General features: G+C 38.4%; 2 protein-coding genes across 3 annotated transcripts in view; both read left to right on the top strand.

Annotated features, from left to right (window-relative positions):
• The window catches only part of LOC149021910 (uncharacterized), a 50,331-nt gene extending 36,385 nt beyond the window's left edge, over window positions 1-13,946 (top strand). For both annotated transcript variants that reach the window (XM_089150089.1, XM_089150088.1), the window contains exons 15-16: window positions 12,821-12,856; window positions 13,504-13,946. In XM_089150089.1, coding sequence (XP_089006215.1) covers window positions 12,821-12,856; window positions 13,504-13,593 — 126 coding nt within the window. In that variant the 3' untranslated portion in view covers window positions 13,594-13,946. The remainder of the gene's footprint in view (window positions 1-12,820; window positions 12,857-13,503) is intronic.
• A 6,065-nt stretch (window positions 13,947-20,011) lies between these two features.
• On the top strand, window positions 20,012-24,409 carry LOC149021909 (UDP-xylose transporter 1-like; the record flags this gene model as incomplete). The annotated part of the gene is made up of 9 exons (XM_089147509.1): window positions 20,012-20,052; window positions 20,252-20,297; window positions 21,768-21,912; window positions 22,430-22,614; window positions 22,725-22,792; window positions 22,880-23,012; window positions 23,236-23,397; window positions 23,486-23,758; window positions 23,862-24,409. Coding segments are annotated over 9 exons (1,158 nt in total), but the record flags the coding sequence as incomplete, so codon positions are not given.
• Between the last annotated feature and the right edge of the window lie 654 nt (window positions 24,410-25,063).

The following is a 25,063-nucleotide window of genomic DNA, read 5'->3' as shown; positions in this document are numbered from 1 at the left end:
CAGGAGCCTTGATCAACGACAAGACCAATGTCCTCATCAAGGATGAAAAAGTAGGAGAGCAGTGGCTTTTGGGAAGTTATTTTCAAATTTTATGAGGTGTAGAAGGCCTCCACTAGCTGGCCATATTTGTACGGCCAAAAGGCCAGCCTAGAAGAAGGAAAATAACCTCTCACCCCTGGCCAAACTCTATTACATAGCTGAACCGAAGTTCATGTGATTCTTTTAAGTTGTCACATGAAAACTAAATTAAAGGGCTGTACCCAGTGCACATAGCTCCCATGTTGAGCAAGGTCTGGGGAGGGTCAAACATAGTTGTCAAGGCGTCGCCTCGGCGTCTGGGCTCCTTCAGAACGCCTCAAATTGGCGCCGCCTTATTTTTAGGCAATAAGGCGTCCGCTTTTTTTTTCTTTTCTTTTTTAAATAACGAAAAAGATGCCTAATCGAAGGCATATATTGAACCTATATGCATATGTATAATGACACTACATGTGATCAAATGTTAAAATAAAAAAAACAAACAAAATCGAAAGAGAATTAAGTTCTTGACTCAAGTTTCACACTCTCACTCTCACTCTAATCCCTAATCTCTTCCTCTCTTCTTCTCTTCTTCTCTTCCATTCCCACGACGACACTCCGGCAAGTAGTGGCCAGCGATAAACAACTTCTTCTCTTCCTTTCTTCTCGCGACTTTTTATTTAGGACCTATTCAAGTTTCACACTCTCACTCTCACTCTAATCCCTAATCTCTTCCTCTCTTCTTCTCTTCCATTCCCACGACGACACTCCGGCAAGTAGTGGCCAGCGATAAACAACTTCTTCTCTTCCTTTCTTCTCGCGACTTTTTATTTAGGACCTATTATGTGTGGTTTGTAGTATGTTGGATGACTTGAGGTAGTCTGATGTTAGTTTTTTTTTTATTATATAAGATAATGATAGATTTAGAGTGAATGAGATGTACACTAAAAATTTCACTTAAAACACCTCAACCGCCTCAAAAGCGCCTTGGAGGGTGCCTCATCGACTCATCACCTCAATTAGCCTAAACCGCCTTGCATCGCCTCGTCGCCGTGACAACTATGGGGTCAAATGGAAGGAGCCTTCACCCCTATTTCTGGAGAGGCTATTTCTAGGACCTGAACCCATAACAAAGCGTTCAGCAAGTGAACACTTGACCAACAAGCTAAGTACTACCTTCTCAGATTAAAAATTTATGAAAATAAATTAAGTCTGGGAACCCAAAAAAAAAAAATCCCTACTAAACTGCTCAGACACTTGGACTACTTGTTCTTCTTAACACAGATGTAGGACTTCAGTTCTGCATCATATGTTGCATGCACTCAGGGAGCAACCATGAGAATTTAGTACCCATGTGTTGAACAACACCACTGGTTCAAGAAGTTGGTTCAGACCCTGGTTGAAACTCTTCCATGGTCTGTTGGTGGATTCATATAACTATTCTGGTGGTTAAACTGCCATATTTTGAGCCAAAACTTGGCAGACTGTAATCACTCTACCAAACATCCCCAAATAGGTCGGAAACTTTTATAGTTCGAATCTTCAACCGATCTCGTTCAAATCCACAAATCTTTGTTGGAGATGAGTGGTTCATGTTTCTAACAACTTTCTAGTTTGAATCCTTGACTTGTTGAAATCATGTGAGAAAAAAGAGGAGAGATAAGACAAACGCGAGAGAGAGAGAGAACAATCCTTGTGAAGACTTATCCAAAGACGCTTCTGCAAACTCAAGGGGGCTGAGGATACCTTGAGGTTGTTGAGTAAGACCATGAAATGCTGGTGAGGAAAAGCCTTTGTGAATATACCAGCGAATTGATCCTTGGTTGATACAAATTTGACATCTAGATCCTTACGTGCAACCTTATCCTGAACAAAATGAAAACTATATGCTATGTACGAGCAATCCTTGTGAAGACTTATCCGAAGACTAGGGATTGCTCACACAAAACCCTAACCTTAATGGACTCTCATTGCATGAAGTGTTTGCACAGGTCTTCACAATTTCCTGGGAAACCTAAATCTAAGGAAATTACTTCAAGACCCCTACCCCTGGATTCTGGTTTACATCAGTATCTCAGTAATTCAGGTTTTCACAAGACACAAGTTTTGAAACACATGGGGATCCTTCTATAAGAAGGGTGTAATACATTGTTTGAGTCCAGGTAGAATTCATCTTGAGGTGTTATCGTATGTGAGAAGAGTCCTTCTGGTTGATAAACTGTTATCGCATGTGACTGATCAAAGTTTGAACTCTTATCCTGTGCAAACACTTTATGCGATGAAAGTCCATTAGGGTTAGGGTTTTGTGAAGACTTTGTTGACAGCGTATTGTGTGAGTGGCATACTGTAGGGCACCAACAATGCTATGATACTGAGTGTGGTTTTCTGAGGGTTCACCACCAAATTTGCTTAGCTGGGCTGAGGTGGAGATGGGGGTTGATACAGGCTTGCAATCAGCCACATTGGCTTTGTGAAGAAGATCAAGAATGTACTACTGTTGACAAGATGAAACCAGTTGGGGTTTGAGTGAGAGACAAGCTGAAAAAAAATGAAGGGAACCCATATCCTTAATTGCAAATGTGCTACTGAGCTGGGTCAGACATGAGAGAGCAACCTAGTGGTACTACCAATGAAAGATGATGTTATCCACATAAATAAGGATAAAAATAATTCCATCTGATTGTGTGTAGAAAAATAGAGAAGTGTTAGTCTTGGAGCCTTTGAAATGATATTCCAAAAGAAATGAACTAAGACGGACAAACAAGCCCCAGGAACCTTGTCAAGGCCATAAAGAGATTGATGAAGCCTACAAACATGATCTGGATGGAGAGGTTCTTGAAACCCTGGTGGTTGCTTCATAAAAACTATTTCTTGCAGAATACCATGTAAGAAAGCATTCCAAATATCCAACTAGCGAAGAGGCCAAGATCTAGAAAGTGCAATATACAAAACAAATCTAATGGTTATTGGTTTCACGACAGGACTAAAAGTCTCATTGTAATCTAACCCTTCTTGTTTATTAAATCCTTTAGCCACTAGACGGGCTTTGTATCCCTCAATGGTGCCATTTGCCTTCCTTTTAATTCATAAGATGCACTTATAACCAATAACATTCTTCATTAGAGCAGAAAACTCTTCACTGATGGCCTCTAGTGAAGGTATTCTAGGCAATACTGTAATTTGGGGGTTCAGTTAGGGTGAAATCAGGTGAAGAAGTGGTAAGATAAGCTTTAGGTCGACAGGTGCCATCCTTGTTTCGGGTGACAACAGGGTGAGTGTGTGTGGGCAGAGGTTTAACCAGTAAATCTTCCACCAATTGAATAGAGGAATTTGAGGGAGAAGAGGCAACCTCAGTGGTGGGTCCATTCGGATTAGAGGAGGATTCGGCCAAGGTGGGGTAGTAGGCTTTGATTAGCATTCAGCCAAGATGGGGTTAGAAGAGTTGGAAAGGGATTCTGCCGCAGGGAGGGAAGTAGTGCTGGAATGAGTTTTGGCCAAGATGGGACTGGTGGTGAAGGGATAGGTAGGATTAGAGGGGAGACTAGATGTGGAACTAGGGTGCTGCCTAAGAATCAATGAAAGGGTTATATGATTTTGAGACTGGTGGAGGCCCAAGAAGAGATGGTAAGGATGCATTGTGTCAGGGTGTTGGTGTGGACTGGAAATACCCTCAGGAAAAGGAAACTGCCACTCATCAAACACTGCATGGCGGGAAATAATAATTTTCTTCTAGTTTGTTGATGCAAACATTTATATCCATAGTGCCTAGAACTATATCCAATTAATATATGCAGAAATCCAAATTGCGTTTATTATAGGGACCGAGTAGGGGATAACAAAATAAACCAAAGATCCAAAGATGATTATAACGGGGTGCTTCCCATGAAGCTTGTAAAAATGAGATACATTCTCAAAAACCCAAGTAGGCAACCGATTAGTAAAAAATGAAGCAATCTCAAAGGCATAAAACCAATAATACTTAGACATACCAACATATGATAACATTGATAACCCTCAAGGTTCAAGATCTCACACTCGAGGAAAATCTCACCCTTGAGAAAAAGTGAGATCTCGCTCGAGATCTGCTGTTTTTTTGGGCCAACTCAAGTGGACTCTAGGGCCCATCATAGGGGTTTTGAGGGTCACGTTGGCCTCAAAGTTGGTATATAGCCTATTTTAGGCCTTCTAAACACATTAGCAGCCTTAGATTTGTGAGATGACGACCCTAAATATGAGTTCTAACTTGACCCTAAGTGTGAAACCAAAATGTTGCAGGGATGAACGTGCAAGGCTATAAAACATGAAATGTAGAACCATTAGGGCATATAAATGAAAAACAAGTGCTAAGATACATCAATTAACTTAAATACGAACATAATTCCATCCATATGAGTACAATAGAACATCACATTCTCGACTCTTGAGAATACAATAATACAACCATCATAAGCTCAATATAAACCATAAGTTCATAATAGTGTTGGGTATCGCTCATACTTCATATTTTGTTGCCGATGACCTTTCCCCTTGAAGCACACGGGGGGCCGTCTTGGTAGGGGTGTAGGCGGCAATGCCCTCAGGCTTGTAGAGGCCTTATATCATTTTGGGCCTTAGGATTTCCTCTGCAGTTTGGGCTTGGTCCCATGAAGAGTTGTTATGGCCTTGGTTGATGAACCCCTTCAAATGGCCTTGTTTGATCTTCCTTTCTTGATGTAGATGTGCTAATCCTTGTTGTAGGTCAAGATCTAATGTCAATTTGATAAAAAAAAAATGAGGTTTCTATGGTCTCGGCGAGTTGGGAGGCAAGAGGAAGCGAGAGAAGGCGAGATGGGTCGAGGTCTCGACCTCTCTCGCTCGAAAGAAGAGATTTAAAACAATGGGTGAACCAAGATCTCAGGTCGAACCGAGATCTCGTTTGAGATTATACATTTCGTGAGACTCACCTTGGATCTTGTCTTGTGAGCTCACAAAAGCAAGATCTTGGCGAAATCCCGCGAGATCTTGAACCATGATAACCCAGTTTCAACAATGTGATGATGACATCGTTGTACAACTCCATGTTGTTCATGAGTGTGGGGACAAGAAACACGATGAACAATACCATAATCATTCAAAATTTCAGAATAGATTGATACTCTCCACCCCCAATCACTGCTAAAGCGTTTTATATGCAGATCAAACAAATTCTCGACCACGAGTTCAAATTTTTGGAAAACTCCAAGTGGTATAGATTTTAGGGTTAATGGATAAAACCGAATAAAATTTTCTAAAATCATCAAAAAAAAAAAAGAAGTAACAGTACCCCTTAACCGAAACTATAGGGGATGGACCACACACATCCAAATAAATCAAGTCCAAAGCTCCACTTGAAACAGAAATAGAGGAACGAAAGGGTAATTTGGGACTTTTGCCTTGCTGGGAGGCACTATGTACTGAAAACATGGAGAATTAAAAGCAGGAAATTCAAACTCATTGACTAAACACTGAACTATTTTAGAGCAGGGTGTCCCAATTGAGAATGCCAGTGATCTATGGATAGGCATTCCCAAATTAAGGCCTGCTTAAAATTCAAATCAAGAAACCTATGCTGCAAATCAAACTGGTATAATCCATCTTAGCTCTGCCCTACACAAGACAAATTCCCGTGGTTGAATCCTTCACATAAAAGATATTAGGATGAAATTCAAAGGGAGCACTATTATTCTTGGTAAACTGAGAAACTGATTATAAATTCTTGGTTATGAATGGCACATGTAACACATTAGAGTAGAAGTAGGGAAACAGATATTACCAGTGTGTGATTGGCAATCCAGCTCCATTGCCAACTCAGACTTGATCATGACCATTATTAGGTTGTGAATTTTGCAATTGATCTAGATCAGCTGTCATGTGATTGGTTGCACCCAAATCAGGGTACCAACTACTATCAGCCACAGAAGAGTAATGAGATGATGCAGGCACATGAGAGTCACCTTGGTATGCATGATTAAACCTCTGTCTACAGTCAAGACTCAAGAGCACGATGACCACGTTTGTTACAGATCTGACAAAAACTGCATCCTGTATTTGGTTTATAATGCTGGCCACTGGAAGCATGTTGATTAGTATAATTAGGTCTAGAGAAATTGGATTGACCACAAAAGGGTCATCTTCTATTATTCAGCTTACCCCGGCCTTGAAATTGGTAGCGTGGAGGACGCATATTAGGTTTAGAATGAGAAGGGGCAGCAGCCACATTGGCCATAGGGGAAGGAACTTCAACAAGAGATGCATCAATTTTCGACCAAATCTCTTGTGTTAGTAGTAAACCACAAAGCATTTGTAATAGGCACACTTCTAGTTGAAATTGATGTAACAAAGGATGCATATTAGGAATCAGTCCATTCAAAATATAGAGGCAAAGATCTCCATCTGAAACAGTGTATCAATAGAAGCACATTGGTTGCAGTACCTTTGATTTGGAGAAGATAGTCATGAATAGAGCTCCCATCTTCCTTAACATTTCGAAACTAAAGGAGTAGTTGCATCATGTCAGCAGTTGGAGGAGGTGGAATAGAGTTGTTCTAATTGCAGCCAAACTTCTCTAGTGTTGGCGCATCTGGTAACTTGAGCGTGCATGGATTCAGTAAGAGATCCAATAATCCAGCGCATGAGGAGCTGGTCTTGTCGCACCCATTGATCATATAGGATTGAGAGTGGTCTTTGGTGTAGAAGGCGTGTCTGTGTTAGTGGAAGAGCTTGTAGTAGTTACTTCAGCGGATGGGCATGGATTTGTACCATCAAGGATGCCGAACAAGCCATAGGTCTTCAGGAGAGGTACAATCTAAGATCTCTAAAATACATAGTTAACATCAGTGAGCTTGATGGTGAGAAAATTTGTGAGGGAGGGAAAAGAAGGTATCGTCCACTGGGCATCTAATGCCATGTTGAAATTGTGTGTGTGTGTGTGTGTGTGTGTGTGTGTGTGAGAGAGAGAGAGAGAGAGAGAGTGGTTCAATTGTAATCAACCTAAGTCCACTATAGTTCATAGTTGTTGGCAATGCCTTGGCGTCCTGGCCGTAATAGAGAGGGTGAGTCGAGGAGCGCCTCAGGGGAAACACATAAGGCGGTCGCCTCGGTATCTGAGGTGTCTCCGTAGCGTTCGAGGCAATGCATCGGACGCATTATACCACTAGGCGACCGGCTTTGTGGTTTTTAAAAAATCACCATTTTTTTATTCCAAATCAAAGGCCAAAACTGAATTGGAAACTAGATTCCAATTGGGAATCATCTAATGGCTGAATGGTTACATAAATGGTACTTAAGAAACATGGGATCATTTGTAACAATTCAATAAAATAAAAGAAAAGGGAAAATCGAGACGAAATCCCTAATCTCTCATTCTCTCTCGAGTCTTCTTCCTCTCTGCTACTCCTCTCCCTGACCATTGGTGACGCCACCAGTGACATTGACAACGCCACCAGTGACACCGGTGATGAAATCCCTAATCTGGTTCTGGCTCTCGAGTCTTCTTCCTCTCTGCTACTCCTCTCCCTCTGCTACTCTAGTTTCAGACCATCGACGACGCCACCAGTGACACCAGCGACAGTCAGAGACATCACCGGCGACAGCCCGAAACATCATCGGCGACACCATTGTACTCTCTTTTTCAGTTTGGAAGGTCCAAAATTGATCGACTTCTACAGTTTTGCTGCTACTCTCTTACTTCTGCTTTTTTTTTTTTTTTCTCCTCATAGGCTCATACGAAAGCCACCATAGTTGCAGCAACCAAGTTGCAGCAGCTTCGGTCACCATCTCAGGCGATGGTATGTCGCCGGAAATTTTTTTTTTCTGCATTGTAACAATGTTATAAGCTGTTTTTTTTTTTTTTTCCTGGTTTGGTTTGCATTCTTGAGATATACTGCTTGGTGTATGCACTGTGTACATGAGATTCCTTTGAACTGCAATTCATTTGATATTATCTGCTTTTATTTATTTATCCCTTGCATTTGATTTATGTGCTTGCACTTCTATGATCTATCGATGCTTTCATTAGGAATCCTTTTTGTTTTGGCAATATTCTGTCTGAAATTGCAATTTTAGAACTTTCAAAGTTGCCTTAATATGGCTTAGATGGCAATAAAAGAGATGACTTGTTGGGAATACGACTAATTTGCTTTTGGAATAATAAGTTAAGCAGCCTTATGTATCTTATCATGTGTATTATTGTATTTGTGCACCACAAAACATGTATGGATGCTAGTGTTGGTGATTTAATGAAGGTATGTTGTCTAGTGTCTATTTGTTTTGCTCATGCATCTATGTGTTTACTATTTAGTTACATTTTATCGTATCTTGATTCTTGTTAATGATAGTATGATACTTGGAATTTATTTAGGACCTACTATGTGTGGTTTGTAGTTTGTTGGATGACTTGAGGTAGGCTAAATGGCTAATATTAGTTTTTTTATTATATATAAGATACGTTTATAATGAATTAGTGTATGAGATGTACACTAAAAAGTAAAAATTTCACTTAAAACGCCTCGACCGCCTCAAAAGCGCCTCGGAGGGTGCCTCGTCGACTCATCACCCCAACTAGTTAAAATCGCCTCGCATCGCCTTGTTACCGTGACAACTATGCTATAGTTTAGGGTTCCACTATGTCTCAAAACACTGTATTACACCCCTTCTTATAGAATGATCCCTATGCGTTTCAGAATTTGTGGAGACCTAAGTTACTAAGTTGCAAGGTCTCTAATAGGGTTTACAAATATTTGAATTCAAATTATTTTGAATTGTACGGGAGTTTGAGACCAGGTAGAATTCATCTTGAACTGTTATCATATGTGAGAAGAGTGATTTTGGTTGATAAACTGTTATAGCATGTGTCTAACCAGAGTTTGAACTTCTATCCTTAGCAAACACTTTTTGCACGATGAGAGCCCATTAGGGTAGGGTTAGGGTTTTGTGTGAGCAATTCTTGTGTAGACTTATCCGAAGACTTATCCTTAACAATCCTCAACCAATCTCCCTCAAATCCAGAAATCTTTGTTGGAGATGAGTCATGAGTGGTACAAGCATCTAACAAATTTCTCTACCTTTAATAGGGAATGGAATGTCTAAAATCCACTAAGAGTTGATGCTTTTAGCCTTGATGGCAGGTTTCCACAAAACCTGTTGAATTATCAATATAAATCAATTGAGAGAGATACTGTTTTCAATTGAATTGAAGCCATATAATGCAATTTGTACCATTTCAATGTAACAAAATGACACAACTGACCTAGACTGAGTAAACTTGTATGTTTTGGTGGAAATGTTGAATACCTTCTGAATCATATGTTTAATTCCAGTAAGGGTTCAAACCATAAAAATTTTTATTGTTTTTTATCGGGATGGTTCCCTTCTTGAACCATGCTGAGGCCTGGATACGGTTACAATAATCATAGTTTAGAATGGGTGCCATACAAGAGTTGGAAGTATTGGTATTAGGAGTATCAGTGTGGTAACTTGAAGCAGTACAAGGAATTTAATGTGCCATGGATGTCCTTTAGGAAACTACAAGAGTACATGATGTAGCCAGGCCTAGCCCACGTAAAATCCGTCGGGATTTGGACCACAAACCAGGCCCCATTGGCGCACCAAGGGGCTGGCCGAACCCTCAGAAGGGCACCTATGGTCTTCTCCCCACCCTCTTTGAACACCAAATGGGTCTAGTAAATTTCAGAATATTTTTAGGATCCTATATCTACTTTTTGTTTTTCAATTGGATTAGTGGTTAGAGTCCTTGTCTGATAAGGAGTCCCAGTTGGAATCCAATTTTCTAGTAGGATTCCTTCTGGAAGGAAGTTATTTATTTTCAATATCTGCCTAACCCCTCAACTAACCCTAAACTCTTTCAGGATTACCTTCTCCTACACCTTCTGTCTCCTCTCCAAACCCAAACCCTTTACCAAGAGTCATAAGCCAAGTAGGAAACCTCTGAATAAACCCAAACCTAGTAGGATTAAATCTGAAATTACAATGTGTGAAATAGAATATCTTCCTTTAATTCCAGATCTAGTTCTCACTTAGCCCAAACCCTAGACTTAACCCTAGACCTCTCCTTCGGTACCTAAGGCTTGGAAATCAAACCCAGCTCTAGCTGCTAGGTGTTGAAGGGTATTCTGAGTATGATTCAGCCACTGCTATTGAGATTCAGATCTGGACAGCAAGGAATTGAACCCAATTGTACTGCTGGTTCTATTAGAGAGGGTCTTGAAGACTGGCCCAGCCCCTGGGTTACATCAGTACAAGTTTCTGCTTCTTAATTTAAAAAAAAAATGTTTTGAAGCATAGCTGACCACAGTATGCACACCCACACAATATATGCATGTAATAAGATTTGGAGATGTTAAATAACTGTCACTGCTACATGCTAAGCTGTCACTGCTTTGTGCTGAAACAGATAGTGCCATGTGATAGAGGGTTATGCCTAAAACCACAGTTCAGATTAAAATAAATTATTGAAGTAATTTTTAAAATGAATGCCTTAAAAGTGACATGAAATCCTGTAGATTCCGTTACTGAAATGGCGGTTTTAAATTTACTGTTGATGAACTCGTGTTCTTCATTTTGAGTTTAATGTCAGCTGGGTTTGGTTCCTCTATCATATGGACCACCTTCATCTGTCTACATCTGCCATGTGGAAAGGGAAACATGAACATGAGCTGGTGAAAATCACAAAGTGTGACCAAGCAATGTAGCGCACATGTGTGTCAGTGTGTGCATGTGCTACACAAGAAGCTATGCTTTTTTTTTTCAAATAATTTGATAAATCTATATTTTGAAGATTTTTTCACATGCATCTTGAGTCAAGAATGATGGAATGTGGACCAAATAGCTTGGAGTAATTGTGGAGAATGACAAGGTAAAAAAAAAAGGCGGTGACTCTTGACCCAACAGATGGACTCAATTTTCTTTTTCAATTGGGTGAAGTTGTCATCCGCTGTTGACCAGTCTGCTTCAATCACCATGAATCCGATAAAAGTGCTTCTATCAATACAATGGTTTCTACCTTCCAAACCCTACTAGACACGGGAGCCTTGTGTAGTGGGTATGACCCTTTTGCCTTCAGATCCCTACCGCCCCCTGCCTTTTATTTTCCTCCCTGTGGGGAACAAAAGAAATGAATTGTAAGGCATTAACAACTCAATGGTAAACCTTATTCCTAACTCCAACTTGGTTTTTCCAGATTACATTGGTTAAGCTGTGCCTGTTAAAGGAGGCCTTGATATCCGTAGGATTAAAGATGACACGACTGGGGTCAATTGGGTGCATTCTTCCTTCTGAAAGACAATTCTCTTTGGACTGCCTCTCAGCCTTCTAGCCCCTCTTGGATTTGACGAAAGTGCTTTCAGCTCCGCCCTCTGGCCGTCCATCTATCTCTTACCATATCTCTGATGGTAAGACCGTATCCTTCTAGTTTGACCTTTGGCACCCTCCGGGCATCCTCCATTTCCTAGGCCCCAGATCTGTTTTCTCCTCCAGTATCCCCAAAAATGTCCCTTTTTCATCTTTCTTTTCTTCAGTCTCTTGGTGACCTCCTAATGTATCTCTCCCCTTGATTCCAGTTGGTCCAGCCTGCCTCCTCTTCCAATCACCCCCCCCCCTGATACTCTAGTTTGTTGTTGTTGATACTCTAATTTGGTTCCTCTGTAGAATTGGGCTCTTCTCGACTTCATCTTCTTGGCACCAAGCCTCTCCTTAGTCCAAAGGTCCCATGGTCCGATCTTGTTTGGTTAAAGGTTTCAGAGCACTTTGTCACTGCCTACACCTAAGTTTTTCTTGTCACCCGCTATAACCCCATTCCACCTCCTCCCCCCCATTGCATTATCTGCAGCCTCTGACACTAGAGATATTTCACACCCTTTTTCTTCTGCCTCCTATGACTATCTGGAGCCCTCTCTTTCATCTGGTTCATAATAAACAACAGCTCCCATTCGACGCTGTTGGCTTTGAACCACTTTTAGGGGCCCTTTCATTGCTGACACTATTGGGAAGCTGGTTTCTCGTGCTACTATATCTCACATTTGGATCGAAATGCAACCTACACCTATAGTCTTCCAAATCTCGTTCCCTAAACTTTGGACAGCCATCTGGAGGGAGGTCAGTTCCAAGATCTCCACACTTGCCCGTAGGCTGTTAGTAGATTCCCCAAAGGTCAAACACATTGGTGTTATCTGGGGACTAGATCTTGACATTTTGCATCACCCTTTACAGTCCTAATTTAGTCCCCCCCCCCCCCCCCCTCTCTCTTCAGGGTTGTTCTCGCAACAAATCAATCACAGAGAAAGAAAAGCGCGAACAAGTCAGACAGGTAGGACAGTCTCAATATCGACACACTGGATCCTTAAAAAATAACGTTGGACCGTAACAACAGTCACTTCATTGGTAGTGGATGAATGATGATCATATATTCTGTTAGTGTAAGGAACTGGTCTACTCCCTTTGAACTTGTGACTTGGTGATATATTGTTGAATTTTTTTTTTTTTTAATCTTTTTTTTTTGCTTTCCAGTGATTGAATACTAAGCAATTTTTAGTGAAAATGTTTCTTTTTAACTGACCAGCTGTGGGTGCCCAATGGGATGAACTTTGCAGAGAATTAGTTCTCTGATCAGTGCTCATGTCCTTCATTTATCATTGTGCATGAAACAATTTTTCATTTTATGTAGGGCTGTTATGATCTTTTAAGTTATTTTCTTTTGTTGAACTTTTGCCTTCATTTAGCTAGAGTTTCACAGCTCTGATATTGTCACCCCATACTTTGTCAAAATGTGCAGGGTGAGGCTGATGCAGGGAAACAACAATGGACAGGGGTAGATTCCCTAATCTCTATGTGTCTATGTTTCTTTACTAACACCATGTCCTTTTTCTTTCCTAGCCAGTGTTCCATTCAAATCAGTCTCTAATATGTTTTAAACTGATGCAAAACAATATCTCCTTGCTTTGTTTAATATGATGAAACTGTAGCTTGATATAGAAATATTTATCTTTAACTAATCAAATCACTTTGCATGTGACAGAATAGTATATTTCATATGTGGTGCTAGCTTGGAATATTAGGTGACGTAAATTTGAGGCCCCCATCCATTTTTTTAAGTGTTTTTATGTGGCATAAAGTTATTTTAATATTCTTTTGATCCAAGTCTATCCGAAACATATAAGCATTTCACGGGGGCCTAACTCAAAACTCATGTATGTATGTACAAATCCTTATCTTGCCAGATACCCACATGTAATGGAGTTTTAAAACCACATTAATAACTTAAGAGACCTGAAGCACGTAAGTTGGATCTGACCAGAACCATGAAGAGAGCTGATTTCAAGATCAAAATCTGAAAATATTCATGGTTGAATGGATTGTAATCTAATATCACATCCTGTCTATTAGTGGCTGTTGTCTGAAAGTTGTAGAGCCACCATATTTATTGATTTTCTTTTTTTTCTTCTCCTGTCAACACAGGTAAGAGATAGGTGCAAGAAAGAGTGGGCTGAGTTTCAAAATCGCCTTAACAATGCAGAGAAAGCATACCTTGCACAGAATCGGACATGAGGACTAGCAGTGTCCTTTGTTCTGTACTTTATCCTATCAGTCATCTCTTGTTAATGCCTTCTGTATTGTCTTCTCTTCTCTTTAAAGGGTGTTAGTTTTATTCTTTGAGTGAAGTTTTCTTCCTTAGTGTAGCTAGTTTTTTCCCAGTTGTTGATATACATAATTACCTACAGGAAGAAAATTCACTTTCTGCTCATAAAACTATATACCTTGATGGTAGTGCCATGTACCTTTGTGTATATCTTTTCCCCCTTTTTTTCTTATTATTATTATTTTTTATCTTCTCTCTTGGGGTTGAATCACATGAATCTTTTTATTTATTTAAAAAAAAAAACCGCTTAAATCTTAATTCTCTTTTTTTTTTTTACTTTTTCTTTTGATAAACACATTAATGGGTAATATGGTTTTGTTTTATTTTTTTACGCAAAAGAAACAAACCTCATAACCGAGATGTAAAGTTGGAAAGGCTTACAGAGACTCGGATTTGAGAAAGAGCATCTGATAATTTTATAAGAGTGTTAAGTGGTAAGACCAAGGATCCTTTGAAGGCCTTGGCAGCATGTCTACAACAGCTGAGCAATTGATCCGTGTTTTATGCAAAGTGAGATGCTAAAGTCATGCTTCCTGCAATCTTTCCCTATTACCTTCCAAAATTGCTTCCACCTTAGTTTCAAGAGTGCAGGAATCCTTCCTGCTATGTATCAAATTTACTGTCATGGATCAAAAATAAGTTCCATCACCAACCCTTTGTCCCCAGCGGCTGAGTGAGTACCTGCAACAATTAAATTTGTATCAGTAAAATTATGGTAGTCGAGACAATGCAGTGACAGTTCTTTTCCTGTGAATAATGTTGGCGACTCAGATGGAGTGGGGATTGTTTTAACCTCCGATGGATGTAGGGGTAATGCATTAATCCAGTAATAGATTGTGTTTGAGGATTTCTTATGGATTACAGTTCTTATTGTTAAAATGAGTTTGATTTCTAAGTCTCCATATGAGATGGAATGTGAGGGCCAACACACCAAAAAACCAATTCATAAGAGGGATTTTCCAGTTGGGGTTGTACCCCCCAATTTATGCATACAAATTAGATACTTATGAAGACTGTCGAGGAATGTTCCTAGCATTAATTGAGGGGTTCCAATGGTCAAACCAGAATGGTATCCTTCTGCCATTGCCAATTTGTTTGTTGACAAAGTGTTTGAGCTTAGGCAAAGCAGACGTAATGCTGTTCTAAGGTCTAGAGCCGTTTTTTTGTTCAAAACCTTAGGGTTGAAAGGGGAGGTGTGTGGGGATATTTATCTTTTAATCCACACCTGCAAAGGAGATACATGCCAGAAGTTGTTTCCTGAGCTTTGGGTCGAAAAGCTTAAACACATGTTACAATTAGTAGAGATTGGTTTCTACTTACCAGGTGATTCGGTTTAACTTATGAAGACTGTCAGGAATGTTCCTAGCATTAACCAAGGGGATCTTTTCCAATCAAAGCAACAAAACAAAAAAAAAATGATCCTTCTGCCATCTAATTTAAAGTAACATGTAAATGGGTCAGAAGAGAGAGGATATCTGTTGAAGAAGAATAGCAGTGAGATAACAAACAGGTCCCAAGATGTAGACCATTAAATCACTTAGAATGACTACTAACACGGAGGGGGGCACAACAAAGAAAGGGATTCTTTGTTGTAAGAGGGTTATGTCATAAAGTTATGACTACTTGACTTACTAGTTGTACTATAAACACTTTGTATTACCTTTACCATTTGATGTATACGATTTCACATTACACCAATATCCTTCCATACGGTAAGTATTCTTAGAACTATAGATAGCTTACTCTTGGTGCAGATTTTGCCGGGTCTGTGAATCGAGAATCTTACACCAAATCTATCAAATCTGAATTGATCCGAACGGAACTCACACTCTCCTGCAAGACGGGCAAAAGACTGTTAGAAACGGAGCTAATCAGCTAGATCGACGCTTAGTCTCTGACGGTCAAGTCAGTGATAGCTGAGAATTAGGGTTGCAGAACTTGCTAGGAGCTTCTGGAGAGCTTCAATGTTAAAAGAGCGGGAAAAGTGCAAGTTCTAGTGAACAAATTTGAATATCCTCCATGTTGTGAGTGTCACAATCCTATTTATAGGCTCCTTCTGTCGTCTTGTGTCACTGGTGACCGTCAATTGAATGATTTAAATCGGATGGGCCAGGATTGGATCCTTGTATGGCTTTCAGGCGGACCCGCTAATTGATTCGAATCATTGGTCGATCTTAGTCCGACCAGTATGAACCGGGTTTAGGGTAATTTATTCACAACACTTTACCTAGCTAGATTGTTAAACCATTTAGGCAAAAAGTTGTTGTTCCTCAAGGGGGCTAAAAGGAGATGATTCATACAAGGTTAGGATTTGATACGGATTTGTATCAAGATAGCATTCAGGTCTATTGGCCAAGCAAGACCAAGGACCGCTTGCTCATTGCACCGGAATTCTCCTAAAAAGCACTTTCATCTAAACCCAAACCCCTTTGAATGCAAGAAAGCAAATTCTGACAAAAAAAAAAAAGAAGAAGAAGAAGAAGAAGAAGAAGAAGAAAAAGGAGGGAAAGCTAAAAAAAAACATCCCAAAGAGATAGCTTGGAGGACCCCTCCAAAAAAAAGCCCAAAGATCCACCTTGTCTGGTTCAACTCTGAATCATGAACCCCTACACACATTAGAATTGGACCCTAAAGTGAGAGTAGATCCTGTAAAGAAGAACAAATACAAGTATCAAATATATGGGGGTGCCAATTATTTTGAACAGCCATTGGGGGTTTCAATACCTTATTCACCTAGCCAAGTGATACATATTTCAAACCCTATGTGGCTCAGCAGTCTTTTTATTAAAGACTACTTCATTACACGTCCACCATACAAAATAAAAAGTTATAGTGAACCCAAACATCATGCATCGAGCAGAAGATATATTAAAATATAAATCATGAATTAGAGTGTAGCAAAGATGAAGCGAAGAGCTAAGAGTGTCAAATCCTAGCCCGAACTGTTAAGCCGAACTGGATCAACGCATAATAACCCAAACCAAATCAAATTGAAGCTTATTAGACGGGGTATGGGCTAAAGGGTCAAAACCGTTGGGTTCAACGGTTTTGACTAGTTCAGGCCTACCCATTAGTTAGCTCAAAACAAATGCATTGAAGTACTAAACCATTACCCTAACTAAACCGTTGTAATCCGTTATAATTATTCGGCTTTCAATTTTTAGCTTTTACGCTTTTATAGTTTTACCTTTGCAATTACACTGTCCCTTTCTCAGGTTGTCCCTCCTGTTGGCATGAATACCTTTTTTTTGCAAGATCTCAAATGTGAGACAAATATGTGAACAAGTGTTATTGACTATTGTGTGAGTGATCACCGGACAAACAATTCTCACCAAATTGGGACCATTCTGTTACTATTTTCTCATCCACTAGGACCTCAACTATATCATGCCCAACAGTCAACAATCTTTTGGCTTTTGAACTTGTTATTCTCGCCTATTCTTTGGGAGTTATGGCTTTTATTTTGAATCTTTTATGTGCTAAAAGGTACATGTTTCCTTTCACCTTTTTTTCGTATCAATTAATGATTTTTTTTTTCTCGACATTTTGTATATATCTCCAATTCTATAGATATGTCATGTGTTATTTATTTTTATGTTTTTTTACAAGATTTTGAGTCTATTTTACTCTTTAAAGAGGTGAAGAAGTTCACGAGAGTGGTTTTATTTGGACCTTAAGCCCAAGAGGCAAGATCTAAGGCTTATACAATTTTTAACTTTGAAATGGGCAATAGCGGTTTGATAATAGATTGGTAATGGTGTCAAAACTAACACAAACTAAATCCAACTGTTAATCTAAACTATTAGCCAACCCGAATCCAAGTCACACCAAACCGAAACTACTATTTTGCAAATGGTCCGTGTTTGGCTTTGATATGTTCAGTCCAAACCCGAAACGTTGACACCCCTACGATGACCACTAAGTTAAGAACTCAGTTCTCACTCCCAACCGTCTTGTCACCCAAACACGTTTAGTCCTGTTAGTTGTAGTGGGTGGGACCATTACACTTTGCAACCAATGTGGCAGCAAAGCGGAAATTCGAATACTCTCCCTTGTTTTCTTTGTGACTTCTTTCTGGAAAGAAGTTAACTTTGAACTTTCATAATTGTGGTTCGTCAATTTGGAAGTGTAGAAATAACATATGAGAAAGCAGACTAACGAAGCGGAAACATAAATGAACAAGAACATAAAGAGACACCTCTTGTGTGTAGTTTCATTGCGTTCAAAATCTCAAAGGTTAATGATCTTGAACCCATAGGTGCAGTAAATGTTTAACAAATCCATTCATAAGAAATAAAAATGTGCCAAATGGACTTTGCACAAGCAGCACAAAAAACACAATTAAGAAGGTCGCAATGCCATCCATTGGTATATAATAGCCTTGACTGAAATGCTTGCTTGTAGAACATGCCAAAAAGAAGAGTTTGAATTTAGGAGGAAGAGATGGTTTCTAGAAAAGAATTTCCACCAAGAAGAAAATTCAAAATGAACTGCAAACTTCTGTAATTTAAATAAAGCTTTGCCAACCAATTTAAAGAAGAATAATCCTGCTCGAGAAATTGTAGAAATCCAAACATCAAAGGAAAATTGAAGTGCAATGTTAAAGATAACAGGAAGGATGACACATTGGAAGGAAATCAATTGAAAATATTAGGATCAAAAGTGGATCTTCCTCCCACCACATCTACAATTCTAAGCATCCCGTGGTTGAATATTGAAATTAATGTCTCCAATTTTATAATCCTAGGTGATATGAACGTAGGGGTCAAACCAAAAGAAAGTATCTGATCCACTTTCAATATATTTGAAAACCATCTTTGCAAGAACAGGTAGAACACTGTGCAAGTTGTTCCAAGTCAAAAAGCCCTACTTATTCATCACCTTGAAATCAAACAAGATGAGTTAGGATTAACACGAAAGGTTTGGCCCTACAAAAGGTTGAGTTAGGGAAACACCACCATGTTTTAATTGTTTAGATCTTGAGAATTAGTAATGAAAATATATTTATCATTCTAGTCATGACAATCACTTGGTCTTTACTAGATCAAAGGTCATCAATTTCCAGGACCCATGGTTCAATAGTCATGCTCCACATATAATGCCTCCATAAGAAGTTATTTTCCTCATAAAATCTCTAAAGGACATTCTCTTAAGGTCTGAATATCCAATTGAACAGTTGGGAATGGCCATCAATCTTAGGGTATTTGGTATATATATATATAGACTAGACTTTGGGTAAATAGAATGCATCTAAAATCTGGTTTTCTTCTATTTTCTTGCTTCATAAGAATGTATGCTAAACACATAATCTATCTACAGAATGCAAGCCATGCACCTAACCCTAGTTTGCTGCCCTAGACTAGTTCCAAAGATGGCATCCAAAGGTTTAGACTATCCATTTAAATACTTCTTGGAAACAATAAACAAGAATTATTCGATACCATCAATGGAATCTGGACACTTCAATTCTGGTTTGGTGTGGTCAAGAGAGGAGTATTTTAAACTTTTAAGTGAGTTCCAAGTTTCTTCCACACCAGACACCAAATTCGAATATGTTGGTTGCAAGTAGCTTTGCTTGCTTTGCCAGATATCTTTCCTAAAGAAACCCTTATCCTGTTATGTTCACCTTCCTAACTTCTCTGGTAAGGGTTGTGTGTTCTTGTTCTTCCACCTAAAATGGAGTTGTTTTAAGTACCTATGGAAAGTACTTCCTTGTGCCAAACAATATAATACATACAGTTATATCTTTCTTTTTATTTAAAGGTATGTAATGAACTGTACTAAACATTGTTTAGTACTTTTAAATTTACTTGAATAATATAATATTTGATACCGATACTTTAAACATTACTTGTAAGACCAAAGACCAAAGTGTAATATACTGGAAAAATTTAGAAAAGAATCATGGGCATCATTGTCATTTAATATTGAACATAGCTGGTCTGAACTCTTCTCTCTATAAACTAAACTGAAAATGTCAAAATACCTCTACAACTGAACTGTCTTTGGGTGGTTATGGAGTTCACATCAAACGTTATATTATACCCAGAAAAAACACATTTATTCTTCTAGAAGTGGTGATGCATGCACACATCTGTGCAGCTGCCGCTGCAAAAACAGAGAAATACAAACAAACACCATAGACACTTCAACTTCTCAATACTTCTCTTCTTCTGCCTCTACATAACCAATCAAAAATAAAAAGCCCACCATTCCCAACTATTCCTTCAAAAGAAATACTCATTTCTGTCTTCTTCTTTCCTTTCACACCCGAAACCACAGCTTCCTTTCCCATCTGCAAGAGTGATCCCATGGAGCTCTAGGTGATCGATCTATCTCGACAATCAAGCAGTAACCAGTACTACAAGGTTCTTCTTCTTCTTCTTCCTCTTTCTTAAAAAAATTTCTTACTGGGTTTTCTCCATTTGAACGAATCAATGTTTTTACAATACTGGGCATCTCTTTCATTACAAATATACTGATTCTTCTTCTTCTTCTGCTGCTGCTGCTGCTGCTGGGGATGTTCTAGTTTAATATGGGTTTTCTTTTCTTTCTCATTACCTGCAGGGTACAGATTTTGAAAGATTTAGGTTTGATTATAATTTTATTGAAGGTAAATTGGATTTGAAATTTCAATTCTCAGTTCATGACTTGCATGTTGAACCCTTTCTTCTTCGTAGTAAGATAGTGTTCTTGAAGATACATGAATGTAGAAATGAATCATGATTAATAATGGATGATTCATTTTCTTCTCTGTACACAATAGAAAAACTACTAGGTATCGTGGTGGACATGACTACCTTTGTATATTCAATTCAATTCTTCAGAAACATTATTCTAATTCAACCAAAAAGATTTTTTTTTTCAATTAATCAACATTAAATACTAGATTATTTTAACTAATTAATTTCTCATACACCGCTGTATTAGCCATTAGTATATTAAACCTAACCGTGAGGGACTTCGATGCCTTTCTAAGTTTCTATACGAAATTCTCCTCAAACATTTTCTTCAATTCAAGAAAATATCCCAATTATATTTAGAAAATATATTTTTTCTAAACACACAATTCTTATAAACTCTATTTAAGAATTGTAATTGTCACAAATCCTATCTATGTATGTTTTTTCTTGTCTATATTTCTGAAGTCATTCTAGGGTTATTAGTTTTATATTTTCAAATTAGGCCCAACTACTGTTAGGTGGTAGATCATGGGAGAAAAGTTGAAATGCAAATAATAATATATAATGCATAAAAATATATCAAATGATGGTTTTACATTAAATATTTTTATAAGAAACCATTCCAAAACAATTAACAATAAGAAGAACAATGGTATATACTCCTACTACTTCTATTAAATTCTATTATTACGGAGTCAATTATTTTTGGTTACTCCATATTCTGATCTTAATATAATATTTATTTTTGTTGGTAATCTTTAATTTTAAGTGTTATATTATATCACCGAAGGCACGTCTAAGTCAAGAAGAACCATAATTTAAAATAATGATAAGTAACTTTCAAATTATATTTAATAATGTTGTTAGTCGTGTGAACAGCCTCATCTGTATTATTTATGGATGCCAAGTTTAATAACTTGAAATTGACTGTTGATCTTTCCATGTCAGTTCTGATTTGAATTGTTCGGGTACAACTTAGTTGAATCAGTCCAACTCATTCACCACCCCCACCACCCCTGCCTTTTTATCTATCTGTCTACAACTCTTAAACTCTCTGTCAAAGTTTGCCAGTTGTGGGAGATTAACTGTCACTGAATCATTTTGATGCTTTGTTTCTCCCAAATGGTTAATCATCTTAAGAATATGTCTAAACATGGATGAAAAGTGCCACAATAACAGAATGGATAATGCCATTTCAAGTGTTTGGATTAGTTAAAAGCATGAACTAGGAAACTGGAAAGGAAGATACAATCTCAATTTTGCAGGGGAAATCAAGTTCTGTTGCTGTCTCTGTCTCATAGATCTTATTCCTAATTTGGTATTGTTATCATTCTTTTTAATTTCTTATGAACATATTGTCATCTCTCCCTCAATAGCTTTTCCTTCTGTTCTTTTTTCAGACTCTAGAAAAAAAGAAAAAAAAATTGGGGGAAAGTCATGGCTTCCAATTGGGTGTCATTGGTGCTCTGTCACTTTCAGTTGCTTCGTCAGTCTCCATTGTTATCTGCAACAAAGCTTTGATGAGTAGTCTTGGCTTTCAATTTGGTAAGTTTTCTTTCTTCCTCTGCTCTTTCTCTCCCCTTTCCCTCAAAAATTCTAATAATCTTTTTCCATTGAAGAAGTGTCATCTTCTTATAAACATGAAATGGACCCAGTAAAAAAATTTTATTGCTTGGGAGATATGCAGTCAATCTGTAAGAATTTGATTGAAAATACAAAACAGTGAGATCAAATGATCTGTTACATAGTGCTATCTGTATATTACATAAGCTCAAGAATTGGCCTAATCAAGATTGCAGAGTTGAACAACATCAGAACCCATAGTTTGTTCCTCAAGAAAATGAACATGATCAGAATATGTCTAATAATTTGTAGTACTTTATCTGCAAAATCTAATTCAAACAAACCCAGTTTGGATTCATTTTCTCCAATGAGCTCTATTATTTTTTTCTTTGGTACATCAATGAGCTCTATTCAAAGTCATGGTTATAGTCTTTCTCTGTTCCTTTTGAACTACCATCACCTTCCAAGGATTCTTAAAGTTGAGCTTCCTAAATTGCAGCTACAACATTAACAAGTTGGCATCTGATGGTTACCTTTTGCACTCTTTATGCGGCACGACGCTTCAATTTCTTTGAGACCAAGTCCATCGATAAGAAGACAGTGATACTTTTTGGCATTTTAAATGGAATTTCAATTGGGCTACTTAATTTAAGCCTTGGGTTCAATTCCATTGGCTTCTACCAGGTTTATATGCTTTCTCTTGCTTGTTTTGAAAGAAATTAATGATAATTTCTGGTTTAGAATTTTTAAAATTTAAATGCAAAATGTCTTTATCTATGAGTTTTGATGTGCAGATGACAAAGCTTGCAATCATACCCTTCACTATATTACTAGAGACCATCTTCCTGAAAAAGCAATTCAGGTTCAGTTCATATATCACTTTTCATATACCTATTCAGTAAGATCTGAGATGCCTTGTAAGCTAACACCCTCAGGTTTGGTTTTGCAGCCAGCAGATAAAGCTTTCTCTTCTCTTGTTATTGGTTGGAGTTGGCATTGCATCCATTACTGATCTCCAACTCAATCTTGTGGGATCCGTTCTCTCTCTTTTGGCCATTGCAACCACCTGTGTTGGTCAAATTGTATCCTTTGATTCCTTTTTTCTCTTTAAAGTATACATTTGTTTACTAGTGAACGAATTTACTTCTGAGACTGGTCATTCTGGTTTGGTTTCAATTTCTAACAGTTTTATGAAACCCCAAACTGAACCAACCAGTTTCGACTGGAGATTTACACTCCCAGCCTGATTTGAAGTGAGGAAAATGAAAAGGGTTTCATCCTTAACCAAGTAATCAAATTATGTAGCTGACAAACACGATACAGAAGAGATTGAATGTGTCATCAACTCAGCTGTTGTACCAGTCAGCTCCATTTCAAGCTGCCATACTATTTGTCACAGGTCCCTTTGTAGATAAGTGCCTCACCAATCAGGATGTCTTTGCCTTCAATTACTCCCCTATTGTTTTGGTATACATTTCTTTACTCCACTCCTTTCCTTGGTCATGTTAATCATATCAAACTTCTCATCACGAGTTGTATATATCTACCCTTGCAGGCATTCATCATCCTTTCATGTCTGATTTCAGTCTCTGTGAACTTCAGTACCTTCTTAGTGATCGGAAAGACATCTCCGGTGACATACCAAGTGCTTGGTCATCTGAAGACATGCCTAGTTCTGGGCTTTGGCTACACGTTGCTGCAGGACCCCTTTACACAGAGGAATATCCTTGGCATCTTAATTGCCATTTTTGGAATGGGCTTGTACTCTTACTTCTGTACTGTTGAGAACAAGAAGAAGCAAGTCTCGGATCTCTTGACAGTGTCACAGGTAATCTCTCTCTTTCTCTCTTTCTCTCTGCGTATTTATACATTACTTATCTGGAGGATTTTTGACATGAAAAAGCTTTTTGAATTTGGTGTTATTATTTCAGATCAAAGAAAAGGAGAACACACCCCTTTTGGCAACTAAGAACATAGATCTGGAAGACCAAGCAGGGCTTGAAGACAGGAAACCTGCCAAGGACTCTGAAGTATAGAAATTATATATAAAGATATCAAGAAGGAAGGTAGCTAGAATGTCATCTCATTGTTTGAGTGTAAATGATTTTCATTCTTTCAAATAAAGCCTGTCCATATAACCCATGAATTTATTGTTCCTTCATTCCTCATTTTTGTTATCAAACCACCCAACCACTTATCCATAGTGGAGAGAAGACGAGAGAAGAGGAGAGAAAGAACCTGGGATCTGGCTAGATAACCTGCCAGTAAGACTTTGTTTGGAAGTCATGATCGAAGAGAAGAAGTTGAGAAATGAGATAGATTCATAAATCAATTCTTCATGTCATCATTCTTCCCCTATCTTGTCTCTACACCGATAATGCAGAAAAAACTCAAAAGTTTTCCAACTGACAAATGCTTCGGTTGTCATTCCAAGCTATAAGCAAAACTGTACAACGAAAACAAATGCAGGAGACATCAATTTTTTTTTTTTTTTTGGGTCAATAGATGTTCATTCAATAGGGCAAGACAAACACAAGGAGGCTGAACAGAACTCAGGCAACCAAGGATGTGAGTTTTGCTCCATCCTGCTCGCAATGGACAGAGCAAACTTTGCCAGGCAGTCAGCCATGCTGTTAAGCTTCTTGGGAATGTAAAGAAAAATGATAGGCCTTACACAATCTGTCAATTTCAAGATATCATGGACAACTCCCCAGCTTTCAAGAGGAGATTGAGGTGTGGTTCAGGAGAAGACATCATAAGACAAGATCTTATGTGATTCACCTGAAGGTTAGACTGATGGCCAAGTTATGGTTTCAAATTACAGGCCTTGGAGGTTAGGACATATTACTGAAAAATTACTGAAATGCCCATGCCCAAAAATATCCCTGAAACACCTCGTAACAGTTGGGGCATCAGGATTAATTCTGAACTTGCTTTCTATCTCTTCTTCTTTTTTTCTCTTTTTATTTTTTTTTTTTTTTTTTTTCCTTTTTTTTCGGGGGGCTGCTAAAGATTTTTTTTCATTCGAAGGACTGGAAATTATACATGAGTACGTAATGGAGTGGTACTCGGCTAAACTGTCACACACGACTTCATCTTTGCTAAGTAGTCAGCTTTAACTTAGCCAGATTAG

This window comes from Hakea prostrata, chromosome 3 (assembly GCF_041222555.1).
Source record: "Hakea prostrata isolate BN-2017 chromosome 3, UWA_Hpros_2, whole genome shotgun sequence".
NCBI lineage: Eukaryota > Viridiplantae > Streptophyta > Magnoliopsida > Proteales > Proteaceae > Hakea > Hakea prostrata.
This window is presented reverse-complemented; position numbering and strand designations above follow the sequence as displayed.